General features: G+C 41.9%; 1 protein-coding gene across 6 annotated transcripts in view; it reads left to right on the plus strand.

Moving 5' to 3' along the window:
* ZNF536 (zinc finger protein 536) overlaps positions 1 to 22,388 on the plus strand; it is a 1,807,595-nt gene that overhangs the window by 975,358 nt on the left and 809,849 nt on the right. The window contains exon 7 of one of the 6 annotated variants that reach the window (XM_069607084.1): positions 11,289 to 13,310. The exons of the other annotated variants lie outside the window; for them this stretch is intronic. Within the exon in view, the coding sequence (XP_069463185.1) occupies positions 11,289 to 11,377 (89 nt within the window). The 3' untranslated portion in view covers positions 11,378 to 13,310. Of the gene's footprint in view, positions 1 to 11,288; positions 13,311 to 22,388 lie in introns of those variants that run through there. 6 annotated transcript variants of the gene reach the window in all.

Below are 22,388 nucleotides of genomic sequence, written 5' to 3' on the forward strand. Positions count from 1 at the left end.
AGCATAATTGTATTACTTAATCCAAAAAAAGCCAGAGCTTCCACACCCTTGCCAGATGGAAGTTCATCAGACACACTATGCTACATGTCTGCGTACTTACTAAAACAGTAGTGGTGGATACTCTGAGGTATGCCTTCAAAGACGCTAAGGTCTGACCACATTTTCAGTCTCCAGGCAGCTGCCGTAATGGGTATTCATCATCCAACATTTTCTAAAGAGAGCATACAAACGTTCTCTGCAACACTGAGTTAGTGACGTATTAACAACCCCTAATACTCAACCTCTAGCCCTGAGGAGCAGGTGAATGAGATGCCTATCTAGAGCCGCTTCTCTAGATGCCGAGATATTTCTAGATCATAAAACAAATACATATACGAAGACACATATGAAAACAAGTGTAACTTACTCAACTTGCTAACAAGTTCCAAAGAGTACCCTTAAGAATGCATTCTTGGCTCAAAATATATTTGTTTGTTTATTTCCTTTAGCTCTGTGTATATACTTTTATCGTGCCTCCACATCTAACCCTACACGTTTATTAGTGATGCAATATCTCATCAAGTTTCAATCCCTTCCCCTGTTGTGGGGCTTTCTTCAATGGAGTGTTGTTTAATTGTGAAGGGGAATACAAACAGACCTTTCATTAGTTCCAGTGCAGGTTCCACCCTCCTGACACCAGTTAAGAACTGACTGTGGAAAACTAAATCTGTTTTTATTACTAAAAAACTGGACTTGTTTCAGAGTTAACTTGCATATTTTTTTCCATGGGTTGGGTGTCTTTGGGGGTGGGGTTCTCTCAAGGGTGGCTGCCAAATACGCAAATGGAGATCAACCACAAGTGAACTAGCACTGTAATGAAAATTATCATTATGGAACTGGCATAGGCACAGGGAAAACTTGCACTGCCTATGGGCTCCCCAGCATTTAAGGGTCTGTACCTGCAACCCAACAGTCCCTTCTCTCTCCACTTATGAGCCACACGCTGTCTGCACTTGTGCGTTAACTGCACTTCCCCTCCCCCGATACGTCTCACCTTCCCTCTTCCCTGCACTTGCGTGTTCTGAATGACAGAAGGCCTAGTAAGATCGCTATTTTGTCCTCCCTTTGTTTCCCCTACTTGTCTTGTCGCGCCTAGAAACACTTGTGTACAGGTGCGTTATAAATGCCACATCATATCATAATACATCATATCACAATATCAGCCTTGTATGGGGCTCATTTGACCAGTGTTTAGAGGTACCCTCGCCAGGTCTCTTGACACCCACCTTGGTGTTGGGTGCAGTGATCAGAGAACATATGCCTTACCAAACTCGCAAGCCAAATGGATTCTCACATTGAGGATTCAGCAGACTCATGGGGTCTTGTAAAACAAGTCGACACACACAAATCTTGTGCAAACTCACCTGAACTCTCCCAAACCACTCCGACCAACTCACAATTCCGCTGCGCGCTCAGTTATAGCCACTAATCTAATCTTCGGTACCAAACTAACTCTTGGATTTTCTCCACCCTACTAGTCACTGACAACAAATGCCACGTGTGTGCATGTCATGCAAAATGGCAATTGGGATGTTCTCCTCAGAATTCACAACGTGTCATGGTACATGTGCTCCATATTCAGTTACAGCCACAAAACATAGTTTCCTACCTCAAACAAACACTGTGATTTTTAATAAATACCCAACCTACCCTACTACTTCTCGCTCAACCAAGTTCTATTTCAATGTTCTACCTATATCTCACCCGGCCTAGCAACCTCTTTCTTCTCCTTACCAAACACATTTCCAACACCAACTGCACATGTTACACCACACTCGCCTAAAACACCCTGCCTACTAGTGCAGGAAGTTCAAGAATGTTTAGTTCAGCTGCATCAGTCTGGTGCAGTGAGGTCTATGTGATTAAGCGTGGACTGGCTTAGTTGGGCGGGTTCTGGTTGGACATAGTGTATACTTGAGGAAAGGCTCTGCAATTTTGTCTCCACAGAAATCGGTAGCTATCCCACAGCTCCACACTGCTTGTCACTGCCAAGGAACTACGGACCATGCCCTCCCACCAAAACCGAACGAACCGGAGAACCTGCGACAAAAATTCATAAAACTGGTACGCTGTTGCACTAAGGAAATTAACACATTTTGGAAAATGTTTACACTTCAAACATATCTGGAGCAGATAAAGATTCCTTGCGGCCTCAGGATCATAATCTTTCCGGACTTGAACAACCCTGAGGACGCAGACCTGGCCACCCAATGGGAGAAAAACTTAACACAGGGATCACAAACCATATTGAAATTCGTAATAGAACATGCAGAAAGAGAAACCAAAGGCTTGAATAGAATCCATCAATGCACCTACCAGCACCAAAGAACACAACTACAAAATCATGTATGAAATTCTAAAAAATCACCAGGATGAAGTCAAACTCAGAAAATGCCTCAGGTTTGCACGAGACAAAAGGGACTACAGAGACAACCGTGCATACGCTTTCCTGCTGAAATGTAACGATAAATATAGAACTAACTCTCGTGAAAGCACCCCAAAAAGCTCACCAGCGAGCTCAGAAATTGATGGTGGCAACAAAGCTACGTGAAAAGGTACAACGCACACTAAAGGGACTACCAGTGAAGCCTCAAGCAGCGACACAACAGGCTGGAAAAAGGGTACAATTCTTTAGACGAAATCAAACGTTACAAAAAAGGGAACAAGGCCCCACCAAACACCAAGAGGCTACGTTTCCAGGAACCCCTAGAAGAGGCCCGTTCAAGAAGAGAGCCAACAAGAGAGGCACTCGTGGGGCACTCTAACAAATGCAAACGGCATATAGCATATACCTAACTGCACTAGAGATGTCCGCCAACAAAACAGCAATTATGTGTCAAATTGAACCTACTGAATATTAAATTCAACGTATCACAAGCACACAATGGAGTCCCTTATCATTAGAGACTAAATATGAAGTACTAAAATACGTATTGGTATATACCACTCCCAGCGCCAAGGTATAACAGGGTTTCAAACCAAATCTCGTCACTGCCATTACTACCCGATGCTCTAATGGAGCACTGCTTGGGACTGAAACTGCCAAGTGACACTTTCACAGCCGAGATGGAAATGGACGGATTCCATTGTGAAATCCCGCTGCATCTTTGTTCGTTGACCTAGTGCAAAAACGATTGCCTGCCAATGGGTACAATGTTTTTTATGTATTTTGCCTCAATAAAAGTGAAAACAAGAACTCCAAATCAGACAGAGTTGGTGCAATCTTACTAATTCATCTCCACACCATAAGTTACCCTTTTAGTTCAAACAACTTCTGAGTCTGCACACTCAGAACAGCACCGCTAACCACATTAAGGGCCCGATTGATGGAACATTTGCCCCGTTCAAAGTGAATTTGCACTGCTGAAAAGTGGCTATGCGCTGGCTTTGCCCAAACTCCATGAATCAGGGTCTGTGCAAGGCAGTGCAAAGTCACTTTTCAGTAGGGCAAATTCACTTTGTACTGGGCAAATATTCCATCACTCAGACCCTAAATATGAACATATGCAGTTTTCTTATTGCCAATGGAATGCCGTTCAAATTCAAGCATTTTGGGCTGCAAAAGCTGTGACTATCTACCCAATAACATTGTAACATATCAAAAATAAACAGTCCTTCTGTGTCATTTACGAAAGCATGTGTTGTACCCCCAGAGAATGGGATATGCTACATAAACTCAGCAAACCCATATACCCCTCCTCTATTATCCACCCGGAGGAGCTGGCTACATCACAATTTGGATTGTTAAAATTAATATTGCATACCTTCATTGCAGAAAGTGGGGCCAAAATAATTTGGAAGCTGATATGGCAACAAACAAATAGAGGCCTACAATTTCAGGTATGAAAATGAACACAAATCGTGTATTGTGGGAACTTTCTTGACTTCATGGTGCCTTTACACTATGGGGGGCATTCAGCTACTAGCCAAGGGAAACATGCCACCCCGTACAGACCAGTGGAGAGTGTCTGAACATGGACAGAGGGAAGAAGTTCTAACTTTGCGACAAGACAGAGGGAACTAAATGTGTCGTCTATTGGAGCCTTCAACACATCAACACGGCCTCGTTCATCACACCAAGCTGCTTTTGAAGAGTTTCTGGTTCATAAATATCCAACAAAAGATTTGCTGATCAAACTATTTTAAGGACAGGTCTTCAGCACAATGGGTGAACTCATCACTTTGCTCCATGTCACGTGTAAATTGCTCCACCATTTTTTCCCTTTCGCTCAGGTGAAATTACATCTTGTCAACCAGTGGAAGCGCTAATCACAAAAACGGAATTTTCTTGTAATAACAGTTGTCAAAAGTATAAAGGACTTGTTGCCTTTCTAAGCAGTTTTCAGTGGCACTTAACATCGAAGTACTGCTACAGCTGGTACCCAAGGTTTGCCAACGCGGAAAGAGTTTGGGCCCATGTTCTCTTCTGTTCAAAAGGGTTGAGGGCAAGAGTGATGCTTTAGAGTGACGCGAACAATCATCAAGTAATCATAAATGATGATTTTTCTAGAGCAAGTAAAATGCTTTTAATGAAGGCATTGTTCAAGCAATGAAACCATGTCGCTACCTTCCCCGAAGCCCTCATTTGGCATTTTGCAACCAACATTGGTGGTACTTGGAAACATATATGTTAAGGTGTAACTGTAGTTAAAATATTGATGAAAAAAAGTGAGATTCGAACTCTGCTCGGGAGTGAGCAGGAGGGCATTTAAACATAGTGCGCCAAATTGAGCGTGTCAGGAGGTTGCACAAAAGCACACTAGAATACGTGTTTATCTTTGTAGACAATCACAAAGTGTAGGGTACAGGCCCAAACCACAGTAGAAGGCTGGATGATATGCGTCACATTTGTCATTCTTATAGCTAGTGGCTTTCTACCCAATCAGCAAGCTTGGCATGGAGGCTCTAGCAGCTGTGAAGGCTGCATTTCAAGGTTTTCTTTGTGATGTGTACAGTCTGTGCCCTGTCAAGGAGATACGGACAGCTGTGTGACAGTAAGCTCCAGGTGAGACTGCCCGTTTTTTTTTTCCCCTGCTGCACAGGCTCTAATGGCATTTGAGCCCTTACCACTGTGTACTCGGTGACCTTCGCCCCTACTGGAGATCCTCTCATTGGCTCACGACCACTAATATGGGTCGCAGTCACCTACCACACAATAGAGCACTCTGGTGCAGGCTCCAACATTTAATTAAATGTACACAGAGATTTACCAGAGGAGGCAGTGAAGGGATTGGCAAATGGAGGGGATTACTGGAGTGTGACGGATACCCAACTCAGGCATGATAAGAAGTCCTCCCACAGACACATTGAGACATAGGAATAGTCAGCAGGAATGTGTCTTCCGACCTTAGAACCCGAGTCGGGTGGTACCATTTCAGTGTATTCATTAGGTAACTTGGTGCCAGGCCATTGATGCATGTGTACACCAGACAGTATTGGTACTGTGTACTGATAGTGGTTTAGAATGGTATTAGATGATCTTAAAGAAAGTTGAAGGCACTAAATATACCTGAAGGTTTGTAAGTAGATACTCAGTTACACATCTTGCCCTGTATCATCTCTGTATTTCCTCCCATAAGCTCTCCTGTACCAGTCACCCTCTGTTTAGACCCGTGTAGAATTCCAAATGGTCAAAGGGGAAATTGTTGAAAGTACCAAAAATATGTACATTTCGAACGGCATTCCCCATTTGGCAACCAAGATATGGCCATCTTTAGGTACATCCATTACTTTAGTGTATTGGAACACTCGCTCTGAGTTCACAACCACTCTGAAATGGTGATAATGTGACATGTTTCTCTGATACATAAACGTAATAATGTAAACATGTTATCAACATGAAAGGGTGAAATATTTATTGTTTTTTAGAAGGAACATATAAACATTGTGTACGATAAAAACACACAGCTGAGAGCCTAGCAAGTTTTGGGTGTGGATGACAACCTTAAAACACTGCACTAGTGTGATTGTATGTGAATAGAATAGGAGGAAAGGGTAGGGTATGGTTATTAATATTATTATTATTATTATTATTATTATTATTATTATTATTATTATTATTATTATTATTATTATTTTCATCATTATTATTATTATCATGACGGTTATGGAAAGCAGTTCTAGCTTAGACATGCAACAGAACACTCTACAAGTCATACAGGAAAGAACACTTTGAAGGGAAGCAAATTGCAAGGTATCAATGGAAAAGACATGGGGAGCTAACGATTCTGAGGGAGATAGCGGGAAATTAGGCAGCAACAGATCTTCCAAAAAACAGAGGAAGACACAACGGGGGAACAGGTTGCCCAGTATGAGGTTAGATGAAGTGTGGACAGAGTGTGGACCTAGGTGTTAAGGAGGAGCCATTTCCTGAAGCAGAGGGTTTTAAGATCCTTCCTGAAAAGTAGACGTGCAGAGTCTGTGGTTGATGGGAGGAGCGTCCAGTGTCTGGGGGTATAAATAGAGAAGGCTTGTCTCGTGGTGCATACCTTCCAGTACTGGTGGAGTTCAAGTGTTTACATGTTCTGACTTCTCGTGGATCATAGGCCTCTGGACCAGGTGACCTTCTCAGCAAAGGATCCTTTGGACATGAGTGTGGTGACAGTGTTGTTGATGATGCAGCAGGACTTGAAGGTGGCACATGTTTGCAGTGGGAGCGAGTGCCGTTTGAGGCGGGTCAGGATGATGTGATTACATTTGTAGAGTCCTTTGATGTGTCATGTGGCAGCATGTAGGACACATCTTAGTGGTGCCAGGGTGGTTGCCGGAAGGCCTTCCAGGAGAGTACTGCCACCATCCTGGTGGGAGTAGACCAAGGCTTGGACAGCAGATCTGAAGTTGTTTGTTGCATGAAGGGTTTGATGTTTCGCAAGAGAGAAAGTTGATACCAACTTTTTTGTGTCTTCCTTTATGTGTGCTCCTTTAAGGAGTGGTATCTGCCGATTTACAACCCGAGTGAAAATGGTGGAGATGGTCATCTGTTGTGTGAAGCCCTTGAGGTTCATAACAGAGAGCTAGATCTGGATGTCAGGGTGCTCGGTGTTGCTGGTCAGCAGTGGGAAGTCAGTACTGGAGGAGTTGAGCTTTAGGTAGGAACATATGATCTGGAACTGGATCAGTGTGAGCCAAGTCCTGAGCCAGTGGATATCTTCGATGGAGGATATTTGAGGTAGAGCTGAGAGTTATCTGCCTATTGGTTGATTTGGATGGTGTGTGGAGCCCAGAGGATTCTGAGCAGTGCCATGTAAAGGAGAGGATAAGTTTAAGATGGTTATAAGAAGAGTGAAGCTAGCCATATTCTAAGGATAAAGATATTTGTTTTGTTGTTAATTTGAGTTTTGGAACTTACAGTGGTTAGAAGGTGTACCATGTATAAGAGGATGTGATGATCCCATATAAGAAACAGCAGATTATTTGACTGTAAGGATATAATGCGGAGGTAAGGAAGACACACACTTTTGTGGTAGATTAAATGTCCTGACTGGATGAGGAAAAAGTTCATACTTTTGAAGCAAAGATATGTCAGTCCTAAGAAGAAGACATAGGGGGTCATTACGAGATGGGCGGTAGCCATGGTGCTGTAAGCACCATGGCTTCCTCCCATACCATGTCCGAGTCTGGTCTTGTTCAATGGGGACTTACCAGTGCATTCCGACCCTGGAGGGATTGGTAAGTCCCCCTTGAACAAACCATTCCCCATTCCCATTTGAACCCCGATAGGGCTCAATGGGAATGGGTAGGGTGCTAATAACGGGCTCGCGAATGGCAAGCCCGTTATTAACACCCTGGTCCCTTAGTGAGACCCGTAAGGAGGTGAGGTCAGACCACACATTCCTTACGGTTCCCGCTAAGGGACCTTGGAATTGGGCAGTAAGGGATTACCGGCACTGGTCTCCTTACCGGTGCCGGTAATCCCTTACCGCCCATCTCGTAATGACCCCCATTGTTCCGGATAGAGAGGATATGTTTCGGGATAAGGTGTCAGGTGGAGAGAAGGTCTGCGGCAATGGAGATAAGATATTGTAGGCTAAAGAAACTAATACAATAAGACTCAAGGAGAAGAGATCTTCCAGGTTGAAGAAAATTCCATGCTTCTAGATTTGTGGTTGGAGGATCACTACGTTGAGAGAGATGCAATTGTTCAGGGGCAACAGAAGAGATATTAAACATCGAATATACAGAACATTTGGAGATTAAAATAAATAATATGGGACTAGAAAAAAGAAATGGAGACAGACCAGGTTAAGCCATTGAATATATTTCAGGCAAGAGGAGAGGAGGTGCTGGTGGCAGAAAGAAAGGAGATGTGACGTTTCTCAAAAGGAGATATTTAAAGTTAAACTGGATGGATTCCTCTAGGCTATCTGGAGTATATGGTATAATACTTCCTAAATAGATAGGGATTATTGATTGCTGGATCGGTTCACTTGGAATGTAATAGTTCATGGCGGCTGTACAAGTTGACTATTTGATAAATAAAGTTATTTTTATTTAGCATTTATTTAATTATTATATAAGCATTGCTTTATTTTTCATTTTGTCTTGTTTCTTAGGTCCAGTACTTGAAAATGTCATTCTTCTAAAAAAGAATGGACATGTATTAATGCTTGATTTAATTGATATTTTAATAATGTTTTTATTGATTTACAGTTCATTAAAGTATCTGGCCATAGTCTTATTTGTATTTATCCTACAATAGGTTTTATATTCTAAGCAGTTAATGCATGATTACAATTTTCTTATAATCGTTTAATTTGTGCTTGATTTTAAAGTTACCATAACTTAAATAAAGCAACTATATTTTTATTTCATTAATCATTTTGTGTGGTTTTCTTGTACTTTTATATGATTATTATTATCATGATGGTGATTATAATAATGTTTTGTATTATAAAGATTATTAGTATTATTATTATTAATATTAATGTTATTATTCTTATTATTACATACAAAATGTACAATTGAAGCACACCAAATTTCAGGTATAAAGGTGCATATTTAACGCTGAGGAAATATTTGCCCTTAAGCTGTGAATGAGATTTTCTTTGAACCTTAACCATGCTTTGTTGTTTGTAGCTATAGATCTAGCATAAACACAGAATTATCTTTAGGATTATAGTGGGTGGGAACCAAGAAAATAATAGTGCCAGTCACCTCAAAGAGGGGCTCATGTTGGCGGATCACAGGTTTTGGTTTTTCACATGCTTGTTTTGTTCCTTAGAGCGCATAAGTTAACGAGAAAATGTTCTGAATGCTGCACATTACACACATTATCCCATGATCTTAATTTAAAACTGTCAGCTCTTTAGTGCACTATGTCATAAGAAAGGCTCAAATAAAACGAAGCACTCACTGACCTGCCACCTGGTCCTTCGGCTGTTGCCCTACTACCCATTGGGTTAGACTAAGTCTGATGAGAACAGTCACTTATAATTTTGCCAAACATTGCCCAAATGCTTATATCTTAAGCACACAATGCATTTCCTCAACTGATACCACCAAAGTATTGGTGATATTTGGAGGTGTTATGCATGGATTTCCTGGCCATTAGTTGCAGAAATGTCCTGAATTGTATGTGCCCTTATTATAGGTCTGAGTTGAAATCCAAGTTTGTATTCAACTCAGAAACACATTCCGACTTTTGGAATACCACTCATCTTCAAATATCGGCTCTGACAATCACCAACAGCATTTGCAGTATCTTAAAATGAACATGACTACAGTTGTATGCCCTAAGCCACTAAGAATACCACTTTCATCTGTAGATTACCCGGCACTAAGTTTTGTCTGTGGGTGGCACACATTATGGCTCAAAATAATAAAATCACTATACTCCATTGTGAGCCTATGGCAGTCAGCAAGCATTGATTACACTTCACATTTATGCCTGTAAACCATCATGAAAGCATCCAGTCATGGATATTTTGCAGGCAAAGTCCCAGGTGAAATTAACAGTTAAAAAGAGGCCAAAAACATGTTCTCACACTAAAGCATTTACCTCACACACATATCCACTTGCCCAATACATCCCACTCATCCCCAAACCTACATTTCACTTTCACGCTTCTCACACCAAACTTGCACCATGAACTATTGTTCTAAGTGTATGGTACGCTAAAGCAGATTTGGCAGCTTGAGTTGTTTTTAGTGAGCAGCTGTTGCAGGCAATCTGTGAGTAATACATTTGCAACTTGAATTAACTTATGCTGAGATGTTCATTCACTCTACACTCAGCCTTTTAGCATACTCCTCTTTATGTGTCATGAGGAAGACCCATCGATAAGTCGCATCTTTTTCTAGGCCTAAATTAGACTTACACCTAGAATAGGCTTTGTGAATCAAACTCTTAGCATTTAAAGAGATGTTTGTACTCTGATTTCAATGCCTATGGGTATCTACTGCTTATAACACTTAAGTGTATGAGACATACATTTCCCCCAGAGTCTATAACTGTATACATCAATGAATCTTAATTTTGATTTGTCCCCCTATTGAGTATATTAGTAGTATTAAATTAATTTCCTAACCCCAAAACACGTGAAACCTTTTGAAAGTTTAGGAAAAGAGAGCTGGTCTTGCCACATGATCAACATGTGATTTCAGAGATATTGATTATGGGGTTAGGCAAGCTTTGGAGATTTGAAAACTGCCTCTTCTAGCCCAAACTCTCAAAACCAATAGTAGAGATTAAACCAAATGTGGGCTGGGCCTTTAACATTGCCCACCTACCCCTTCAACAAACAAATCTTCCTGAAATCTGTCACTCTGACAATGGGTCACATCTTCATAATTCGGAATTTTATGTTGGTCAATGAACGAAGGTTACAGTTATTGACAGTTGGATATGACATTGGAGTTTTATCACTGGACTCAGTGTTTGGACCCCAACCTATGCATATTCTTTAGCCACAAACAGTACATAGGTTCGATAGAATGTGCATTGGCAAGAGGTGTCAAAAGTTTCATTGAGTTGAGTCAAGTGTGAACGTGGGTATTAGACTGGAAACCCATGTAGTTTTTCCATAATGTTCGCATTAGTTATGGGAACTAAAATAAAATCTGATGGAATCTTATCTAGGTGTCACCCTTTCAGACTGAAGGTAAGCAGGAGTTCAGAATATAAATATGCTAATTAGTTTTGTCATATTGTTTTTCTTATGACCGTTTGTCAATCTGATGCCCAGAGAAAAATTTGACCAATTTCACAGCAAAGTGATGTCTCTCTCCTCCTTTGTCACGATTCTTCACAGATTTAAAATCTATAATTGAAGACGATGATGTCCAAGCAACTCATTCATTCCCTTCATCTGCCGTCGGCTTCACAGTCCATTCAGAATGAACCTGCTGTCCTAGAGCAGAGATTTATCTACATGACCAGGAGGAAACAGAGAAATGCACTACTGACAAAGTCATCATCACAGATGTACATATCAACAAGATATTATACTGCTTTGATCAGCCTTCCAAGAGTTATATACGAGCTGCACATGCTCCTGGATCTCCTGGATCTTCAAGACAAAAAGAACATTAATGACTTCACAATGGTCACCTGAATGTAGACAAGACGCTAAGTAGTTCTTTTGTCCTGAAATGCCTTACTAGACTGCATTCAAGATGCAAACTCTTACATTGTTCAGCGGAACCTTTGTGCCCCTGTGCGGCATGCAAATTCCATGCAAATGATTAAACGCCTTCCCATGTGCTCTGAGGACATTACTCAGATTGTTTAATACGGAGTTTCTCAGTGTTCCTTCACGTCTATATTATTCCAGCAAAGTAAGATGTTTCAGTATGTGCTTTTATGGCTGTAAAATGGTGGTGTGGATGTCTCAGATGTGATCAGGTGCCAGTCTTTGCCAGCATCATGCAGGAATATTGCTCTTCAGCATTTGTCGTTTGCCAAGATGACTTTTTTCTCCATTGAGGAATGTGCTTCAAGTCAAGCCGAGAAGTCTGTGAAAACACCCTCACCTATAGGAAACAACTTCAAATGTTAGTTTCAGGGTTGCGAGTGAACCAAATGCTTACTTAGTGGCATCTCATAACTTTTCCTTCTGCCGTGGCAAGCGCAACACTTTGGTTTTCAATGACGTGGGATGGTCAAGCTTGGCAAATCCTCTCTGATTTTGCCATAGACAGCATCAATAAAGTGACAAAATACTTAGTGGTAGGAGGTTGGTTCTTAGTACTTCCTGATAAATGACTGAGAGAACAAGCAGCTCTGTAAGTACACAAAATAAGGCCAAACCTCACCTGGGTGCTGGTCTGTTGTAATCACGTATGTATTAAATGTGTTTTTTGAATGGTTACATAAATCTGTAGTGCTCCTGTGTCACAGGGAAGGTTGAAAGTGTAATGTTTTACAAGGGCAGACAGTACCAGACCAATTAGTATTGTCAGTACTAGATGATGATCTGTGCTTCCTCAGGTGTCTTGGGAAACCGACGGTCCCTCAACAATTGTGAACAGTCTCATCAAAGGTTGCGGCCATTCAATTTACGGGACACATTTTGTGCAGGATGCAGCCTGCAAATATGTTTCTTTGCCATGACAATTTGGACATCTGACGGATGAGATGTGCACGGTTGACCTCAGAAACGGGTTCTGGTGCTGGTGAAGAAGTAGTAGAAACATGTAAGGTGGCATGAATGAAATGAATTCACTGTATCAATGTAGGGATTGGACAGTGGCTTTATATTGCATGTCCACCCTGCATTGTTCAGACATCTTTTTCTGTGTCCCAGTAAAGTTTAGACTTGGTCCCACACTTTGTTTAGTGCAATGTTTCGTTTGATTTGATACCTGTCATGTATAATAGTGTGCCACAGAATAAAAGAAGATGATAGGATTAACCCAATATTTCTGCCATCCGTGTTTTAATCGCAGATATGGCCATTTATGGAGTAGTGACCCTGATAAATGATTGGCAGACTCCAAAATAGACAAATGCATAATGGGAGTGCTACAGCTCCGAATTCAACCATAACCACCCATCAGTAACCGTCCATGAACCAAATTGGTTTGGCGAGCCAGTGCGCAATAATGGTTGCCAATGTATAAACAAAGAAGGCCTTTTAGTTGGCACCATCTGTCCCTTGTAAAACATTAGACACTTTTCAGCGATAAAAGGACCTGAGGTGGAGTGAAACAGAGGGAGTCATGAACATTTTGAAAATGTATGGATATTTAAACTAATTTAGTGATTGAGAGAAACATTTTGTCAAGATTTGTTTTTTCCTGTCAATAAAATATGTAAAATTGTAATAACCACACTGCACAGTGTGAACTCATTGTTTCTTCACTCTTTAGTGGATAACAGGTGGTATGGTATTCGTTGTCCATTAAAGGTTTGCTGATATGTAACAAGCACACGATTTCTCTGTGTATCTGAATAGCTTACACTGCTAATTTCAAAACCTCCTTAGAATTAAACACCTACTTGGTTGTCAAAAGTACAGAGACAATTATAAAGCTCTTAAACAGAGTCAATCCACGAACTCTTAATTCCTAAAACACAATTTAATCTATAGCACACAAAATGGATAATGGACATAACGTTGTACAACCTTGACATAGTGCGAAACATTACAATAATAAATACATTTTTTAACACAGACACAGCATTTCATGACATCACAATTGATACACAACATGTAAAGGGAAAACTGAATGTAAAGTGCATATGGCATATAAAGTGTAAAATCCTAGCAGCAAACTATCTGCACAAAAATACCAAAATACACCAATTTAAATGTTCATACATGAAGAACCATGTACATTATGTTAATCTTCTTCAATGGTACCATGACTGACATTTCCAATATGCAAATAGACCCCATGCTGATATGTGCTAGAAGTGTATTAAAAAATAATGAATGGATAGTTTCCATGGCTCTAGTAAATAATATGTTATATTAATTGTGTGGTGGACCAATGAACCTACACACTTCCACTAACCTCTTTTAACCCTTCACGTGCTCGTCCGTTTCTCTCAGGCCGATAAATGAAATGATTCCCAATGGAGAAAATAAACCACTTAAAGGATTACATTGGGATGATTTCAAAATGAAGGTGATACAAATATATGCGACATCACACATAAAACACGAAAAGACATAGGAATATAGTCCTACCGCAGTCCGAAGGGAGGCCCTTCTGTACGGCTCTGCATAAGAAGATGACAGTCTAGCATGAAGGCTCATGGCAGTCACAAGGAGTGTGGATACTGCATACACAACATATTTACTTTTTGTCTGCAAAAGAGAAAGAAAAGCAGAACTCCTCCTTCTCCGCCTAAATGCCATCCTATCTTGAGGACTATGCCAATACCTTCATTTCACCAGATACCAGAGGCAAAATAGAAAGTGTGGCCTCTGCTGTTCCCAATAACTTGCCATTGCAGTAACAATCGCCAGAGGCTCCGTTCTAGTGATATGTAGCTCTGGTCTTTGCCATAACATTAAAACTCATTTTAACAAGAAGGAACTACTCCAGGGTGTATGTAAGGCTGGCATGACATTACTTTGAGCCTGTTGTCACCTTGCTAACAAATAGAATACTTGGCGAGCCGCTAATATTTTATCAAACAGAAACGCGTCAGTATCAATGGCGGCATTGGCCCCTGTTAGTTAGGAGGGCCCACCCCTAAAATCCTAATAACAATCACATTCAGGCCCGATTTAACATATCTTAACCAGAGAACTTGGCAAGCCTGCTCAGATCACAAGATCTCCTCTTAATCCTCTCTAGAACCTCTCTAGAGCACTGACGTATAATAAGACACAAAAGCAGCGAGGAGTCAATGCATCCACAGTTGGACATTACACTGATGTCAAGGTGAACACACTAGTAGGAGGGGGCCATAAGGAAATTTACCAGCAGCTGTAAAAAGGCCCCTTCCTTAAATTGAATATGTGTGCTGCTATGTGACTCCCATAAATGTTCCCCCAACACATGCCAAACCTACTCCTTTAGCCCAATAATCTTCTAGGACAGACACACAGACTCCCCCTTCTGTAGTCTGTTAAAGCAGGCCAGTGCCTGAGGAGCTTGAAAGAGACATTTAGTTGCCTTTGCCACATGATGCTGGCATGTTAGCAAATTGCAGAACGTCCATCCAAGGTAATCTGAGCTGTTTGCAATCTAAGGTAAGTCCGGTCTAACCCCAATGAGATAGCCTAAGGAGTATTTACAACTAGTGACTATGACTTTGAATTTTGTTGCAATTACTACTAGTCATGTTCCAGGCTAAAAGCATCACACTTGGCAAACACATTATGTAAGCTATTTGTGTGTTGGCCGAGAGTACAACCTTTGCAAAAAGTATTATTGTTATTTTATCCATAGCAATGTTATGAACATCTGACGTATTGCTCAGAAGAAACGACACCTCCCTGCTGAAATTATAGGGGAGCCAAACACAACCATAGGGCACACTTCTTGTGACAACAAGAGCTTGGTAAGTGGGACAGATAAGACAACATGAACATTTGCTGCATTTGCAGACTGCAAGCCATACACTGGGCCAATCAGTCTGGCCTGCACAAACAGGGCAAGCAGAACATGCTAGAGCTTAGTTGGGTTAGTTAAGATGAAGGTTGATTTCAAATCCTAACAAGGACATACACACATATTGCTTCATATTAATGGACATTTGAATGTCCTTTTACCATAATGATGCCAGTAAACCCCAATTGAACTCGTTCGCTAGTCTGGATCACCAGTAGCAGAATGACCTGTGCAGGAGCCAATATTGACAGCTTTTGAGCAGCAGCTAAACATTCTTTGTAGTGTTGTCTGGGAGTGTGCCATGCTCATGCAGGGGTCTCAAGGTCAAGAGGAAGCTGAAACCCTTGACTTCTACATGCAATTATGAATGCCTGCCCAGCTTCCCAGTATGAAGTTGCCTTCTGATCGCTCTTTCTGTGGCCAACATAAACAGAGGGTTTCTTTCTCGCTCTCCAACACGCCCACACGCTTTCATTTCCCGTGTGAGGTTAGCAGAGATTGACTCTCGTGTCCACCATTGCAACCTCTGATGGTCTGGAAGAAGCCGGTCCAGCCATTTTACAATGATCTAAAAGTCTTTTTTCTGCTTACACACCTTCCTGAGAATGGAATCCTAAGCCCCATTTTAGAATGTGTGTGGATCCTGCCTTAACCACCATTGTATTCAGTCAGCTTCCCTGACTGTGTCAAATGACATTAGCAGCTGTGAAGACATTGCTCCAGTATCTGAGTACCACAGGAAACTGTTATATCAATGTAGACCTGTAATGACTTTGGGATATCCTCTGTATGCTAATAAAACTGACAGGCTAAGGAAATGATCACACATTACCAATTGGTAGCTCAAGTTAACTGCTCTCGAAAAACTGGGGTATAAACTATGCTCTCTTTTTATAAATATGGCACCAGACAATCCACTCTACAATGACATCCTTTCTGAGGATAACCTTGCTTCCAAACCACAACCAAAGTAAGGTTTACCATCCTGTGTTCTAGTTGTGGAAAGTGACATTGTGCATACCCTTAGGGGTAAATGTAGCTCTCACACAGCCAGGTTAAATTTAAATAAATAAAGTGGGATCTACAACAATATTTATTTCATGGTGTTTAAGTTCGAGCCTCAATCATGTGTTGTTGAATAGTGCTGTGTGAATGTTTACACTATACTTAATGGTACTGCCATAGACCTCGTGGCACTGGCATCACCAGGGCAGCAGCTGGGGAAAGGGCTCGGTTTGGTCTTTGTCATATATGACAATGGAATAATCTTTCGTGAACATTATTCCAATTATTACAAAATTACCATCAGACAAATGCAAAGTCGAAATACATGAGTGAATGGCATTCCATTATGTTTCTGTGGGTTCTGCTCCACTTTTCCTCTGACGTGAGCATGGCAGGAGTACACCTGGGAGCAGATGGGCAACCAGGCTGGGTAGATCTCAGCTGATCATATTGCCGCCACACCACGTGACAGATATTCATGAATAGATGCAGAGGAAAGTGGAAAGTTATATGGATAGAGAACCGGTCATATCAATTCACCTGGATGCAGATAGGTGGATAACTGAACCAATCACTTAATATAAGTCCTGTGTAACTATGAGTGGTGCATTAAATGATGAAGTGGTGAAGGAAGATCTGTCTCCCAATAAGAGGGCATCACTGAATTCAGAGGGTTGAACAAGAGTTCCGCAAGAGCTGGTGCTTTTGAAAATATACGTTTCACTGATTCAAATGTGTACATCATGTTTTAGTTCACCCACTTATCTCCAGTAGGTTGCCAAGCCTTTATGCAGTACCTCATTGAATGTGCACCCTTCATGCTACTCTACCATCTTCTCAGCATGGTCCTGAGTGACTCATCCTTCCATAAAACTCACAACAAAAACCCTCAAAAGTTCCATGTAATAATGTCCCTACAAAAATGTCTCATACAAAAAAAGTTGTGTTTTTTGCAGAGACGTTATTACATTAAACATGCAGGGGACAACCCCGCAACCCCTGATTTCTTTGCAAGGGGAGCAGGCGACATCCCTGCAACCCATCCCCACACATAATGTCACCATTGTAATGTTGCCAATGGCTTTTCCCAGTGACATTCTGTATGGGAACATTATGTATGGGGACATTATTACCCGATACCCTCTCAAAGAAGCCCTCCTCAAACTCGTCAACATTTTAGATGACTCTCAATGTTTATTTATTTGAATTATTTGGATTTACGCACCACTTTATACAGAAACACCTATGATAATAGTAACAAACAATATATGAAGTAAAGGAGGCATGAAACATGGAACTAGTTGTTCTTTCAGAGGTAGCAGCAAGGCAAGCGTTGAGAGAAGAACAAAAAGATGAGAGAGTGGAATCAGAGCATACTCACTCATTTCGCTCTCACTAAATGCTGCACCCTCAGTCAACCATACCCACTAGCAAACCCAAAATCCAACTCATACAAATTCTCTACATTTCACTTGAAAAGTCACTACTGAACAACATTGATGATAGTTCAACCGTAGCAAATTCTCCCTCCTTAGCCACCCTCCAAAATACAATACTTCCTACCCTCAAACAGTATTTACCTTCACACCCCCATGAAATGATATGATGTGGCATTTATAACTTGCCTATACACAAGTGTTTCAAGGCGTGATGGGGCAAGGGAGGGGGAACAGAGGGAAGACAAACAATGATCTTACTAGGCCCAGTGTCCTTCAGATCGTGCAAGTGCATAGGATGGGGGAAGGGGAAAAGAGCGAGGGGGAAGGGGGAGCGGACAGTGCAGTACATGGGATAAAGAATAAATAGAGAAATACAAATGTAGCCAACTGGGGCAAGTGCAAGGTAAATGCAGACATAAGTGCTGGTCGGGGGACTGTAGTGATACAGAAACAGTCACCAAGTGTGGTGGTTGCCAGGGAGGCAGTGCAGTTGCGCAACCGGCGGGGCCTGGGCCCGAGATCAGAAGGGTGGCCAGGTAACCAATGCAATCTCAGTTTCAACCAGGAGTTCAACAGGGGAGAGGGAGAGAGGGGGAGAGAAAGCAGAAGCAAAAAGGTGCTTCCGGAACCATAGATGGTTCTCCTCAAGTTTCAGGGAGGCAGGGAGGCTGTTCCCGAGGAAGGCCTCCGCCGAAGAGAGAGATCTACCACCAGCTCATTGCGTGGATGAGCAAAGAGCTTGAGGAGGAAGATATTTAGGAAGAGAGAGTTGAAGTTATTGAGGCCCCGTGTCCCAGAAGGCCTTGTGAACAATGCATAGGGTTTTGAACTTAATCCTCTCATCCACTGGGAGCCAGTACAGAGATGGGCTTGAGGCCAAGACAAGTCTTGCAGTCCTGTTCTGGATGAGTTGCAAAGGGCGGAGAGTAGAAGCAGGCAGATTTAGAAAGAGGCTGTTGCAATATTTCAGCCTGGAGAGAACCAGAGCTCTGGAGACAGTGAGCTTCTGGGGAAGGAGACGAAAGGAAGAACACCTTTCAGGAGGTGCAGCTGGTAGTGTGACTTCTTAGAGATGTCAGAGATGTGAGGAGAGAAGGAGACTGTAGAGTCGAAGATGACCCTGAGGTTTTTAGCCTCGCATTTGGGGGCAGGAAGAGGGCCAAGAGAGGCCTGCCAGAGAGTGACAGGAAATGAGGGAGCAGGTGTGCCTTTGAGGAGACTCACAGTCTAACTGGCATTAAGGCAGCAGTCATTGGCGGTGCACCACTCCTGGATAGCAGACAGACAGTCAGAGATGAGGGAGGGAGAAGAGGTGGCCGCAGGTAGCCTGAAAATGAGCTGGGTGTCATCGGCATAGCACTGGAAGTTGGGGCAGAGAGCGGCAATGCGGTGGGAAAGGAGTGGCAGGTATTGGTTGAACAGCCAAGGAGAGAGGTTAGACCCCTGGTAGAGAAAAAGATAGCGGAGAGGAAGGACTCAAGTTGGACCTGGTAGGGATGGTCAGAGAGGAAGGAAGTCAGCCACGCCAGGGCCTGACCAGTGATACCCAGGTTTTCACAGAGACGGTGGAGCAGGATGGCATGGTTGACGGTGTCAAAGGCAGAAGAGAGAACAAGCAGGATGAGGACACAGGGGGTGTCAGAGTCAAGGTTGGAGAGCAGGTCTTCACAGATGTTCAGGAGAGCAGTTTCCGTGCTTCTGGAAGCTCTGAAGCCAGACTGATGGTCATGAAGCAACCAACAGATTCTGGAAGGACATGTGCCATCAATGGTGAAGCCTAAGAAATTTGCTGAATCTTAGAGCTGCAGACCAAATCCTTTAAGAAGCATATCTTTGAGTCACTGTTGGACAAATTGATTTTTAGCAGGGAACCGATGTGAATGTATTTGTTCTTGGAGGGGTTAAGTTTGAGGTAGGCAGCCATCATCCAGGACTGAAGGATGGCTAGGTAATCATAGAAATGACTGATGTCCTATGGGCATTTAAATCTCATATAAAACTTAGTATCTTTTAAGTATCAGTAGATGGCTATATCAAGATATTCAGGAGTGTACCCAAAGACCCCATGTAAAGGTAAAAAGGATTGGAAGAGAATAGATCCTAGTTAATCCTGTGGGAACATGGGAATCAGTTAGAATGTGACATGCTCATCTGGATGGCCTGGTGTCTGCCTGAGAAGTAGGACCTGAATCAATTCAGGACAGTGCCAGAAATCCTATCCTGAAATGAGGAGTGAGAGGATGATGTGTTGGTGGATGGTGTTCAATGCAAACGAGAGCTCAAAGAGGACAAGGAGGCATGAGTCACTGTTATCCGTGATTTGGAGGGAATCCTCCACCACCACCTGAATGTAGCTGTCTCAATGCTACACTTTTTTGGAACACCAAGTGATCAACGTTTAGGAGGTGTAGGTATTCAATTTTGGTGAGTAGGTGTGAAGTAACTACTTTTTTCAAGATTTTGCTGATAAACTGAAGATTCAAAATGGGCCTGCAATTGCCCAAGTCATCTGGGTCTAGTTTCTTTTTTCAAAAGAGATCATATGAGACCCGTCTTGAGGTTCCTGTGAAGGAACCTTCAGTGATGGAGGCATTCATGATTCTGAGGGTTGCTTTGAGTCCCGGGACCATTTATTGTTTAATGATGGAGGCCGGGATGATGTAGTCAAACTAGGCAGTAGGTTTGAGGGAGAGGAGTCTTTTTAGAAGGCCTGTGGGAGACAGAGGTGAGCATTCAGTCCAGAGGGGGAGTGTGCATGCTGGGATGCAGGGGAAGCTAATGTTGTGGGAGGTTGATTTGATGATCTGTCTATTTTTCCAATAAAAATGTTGTTGATTCCGTCACTCTTTCCTGAGTTGTTGGTACCTCCGAGTGCTAGGAACTCAGGAATGTTAACACCAATAGCATAATTGTCCCTGATATTAACCCAAATTATAGTCTGGTGGCTTGCAGAACTTCATGGGAAGGCTCCACTACTGAAAATCTGGATGGGATTTGCATTGTACTAACTTGGCTTGAGCTAGAGTGCAGCAGATTGAAAATCCATAGGAGTTCCACCAGCTGAAAGGACTCTATTTTAAGTGTGCGCCACACTGTTTTCACACCAGGAGTCCACCAGTGAAAAAAAAGGCAGACAATACACCGGTCCCCATGCATGACAAGGAGGGTCAACACATGTTCTACTACAATAGCCCTTGCATAAAGCCAGTCAAAACCTAAAATAGAGTTATATCCCCCTGCATAATACAGACATGTTTTAAATACACCACACTCTAAATCAGGCCTCCACAATGAAAGTTGCAAAAGTGATGTTGTTATTTTCCTGTTGCAATGTGTTTATCCTAAAAAGAAATGATATAGACCCTATGATGCAGATGAGCACCCACTAGGGGGGCATTTCATTAGGATTTCTTCAAAAAGCATTTTGGGGCAAAGCTTTACTTGGCCATCATATCCACATTTAACATATTTGCACCATTAGAGTCACTAGAAATGAAAGATTGATGCACTAGCACCCTTTATCCTAAAGGTGCACCTTCCTAACCAATTTTACTGGAGCATTAAGATCTTTCATATAGGATAAGAGTGCAAAATATGAATCATATCAAGTACCTTGAGTCAATTCATGGGACATTGGGCAGAACAAGAGACAGTTCTTAATTCGTTGAGCTGCCCACTTTAAAGTAGACCTGCCTCCATTTCTAGTGGCAATAGACACAGCAGTGGAGGTCACTCTTTCCTACACTGTCCTGAAGGCACGACGTCTGATGAACAAACTACCAAGGGTGAAACGCCAACTTTACTAACGTTGACCAGGAACATTTTTGGATGTTCCTGGTCAACACAGACAATGAGGGAAAATATGATGTAATGTATTGCAGATGTGTTTTGTGTTCCCACAAAATACTTTTTCGTAGGAGACCTGAGCTCTAGAAGCACATATATGTTATGGTATTGTGTTATTTAGGGTTGCAGCTAAGTCGATTAAGAGGGGACAAAATTCAAGTGGGCTGGCCATTTATATCTCTTCAGCAGTCCAATATACAATCAACAAAGTATTGTTTATGTCAAAAGAGGTCACTGTCTTTGGCCCTCTCATTTAATCACAAAGCATTCTTTTATTTTATTAATTTGTACAATGCTGTGTTGAAAACTATACTGAAAGGTTACCAATTATTGTGAAAGATGAAATCCCTTAAACATGTTGAGGTGAGATATTAATGCGGAAATGGTAGCTAATCAGCAAGAGGAAGTTGTCCCCCAGGAGGAAGATTCTACATTGGTCATACCACACAGTCAAGAAACAAATGAATGGATATTCAAACAATGCAAAATATTCAACTTGCATTAATGGAAAAAATCATTAAGCATTGCATGCCAGTTCATGAGAGATTTGGA

This window comes from Ambystoma mexicanum, chromosome 1p (genome assembly GCF_040938575.1).
Source record: "Ambystoma mexicanum isolate Mex_15411 chromosome 1p, UKY_AmexF1_1, whole genome shotgun sequence".
NCBI classification, from domain to species: Eukaryota; Metazoa; Chordata; class Amphibia; order Caudata; family Ambystomatidae; genus Ambystoma; species Ambystoma mexicanum.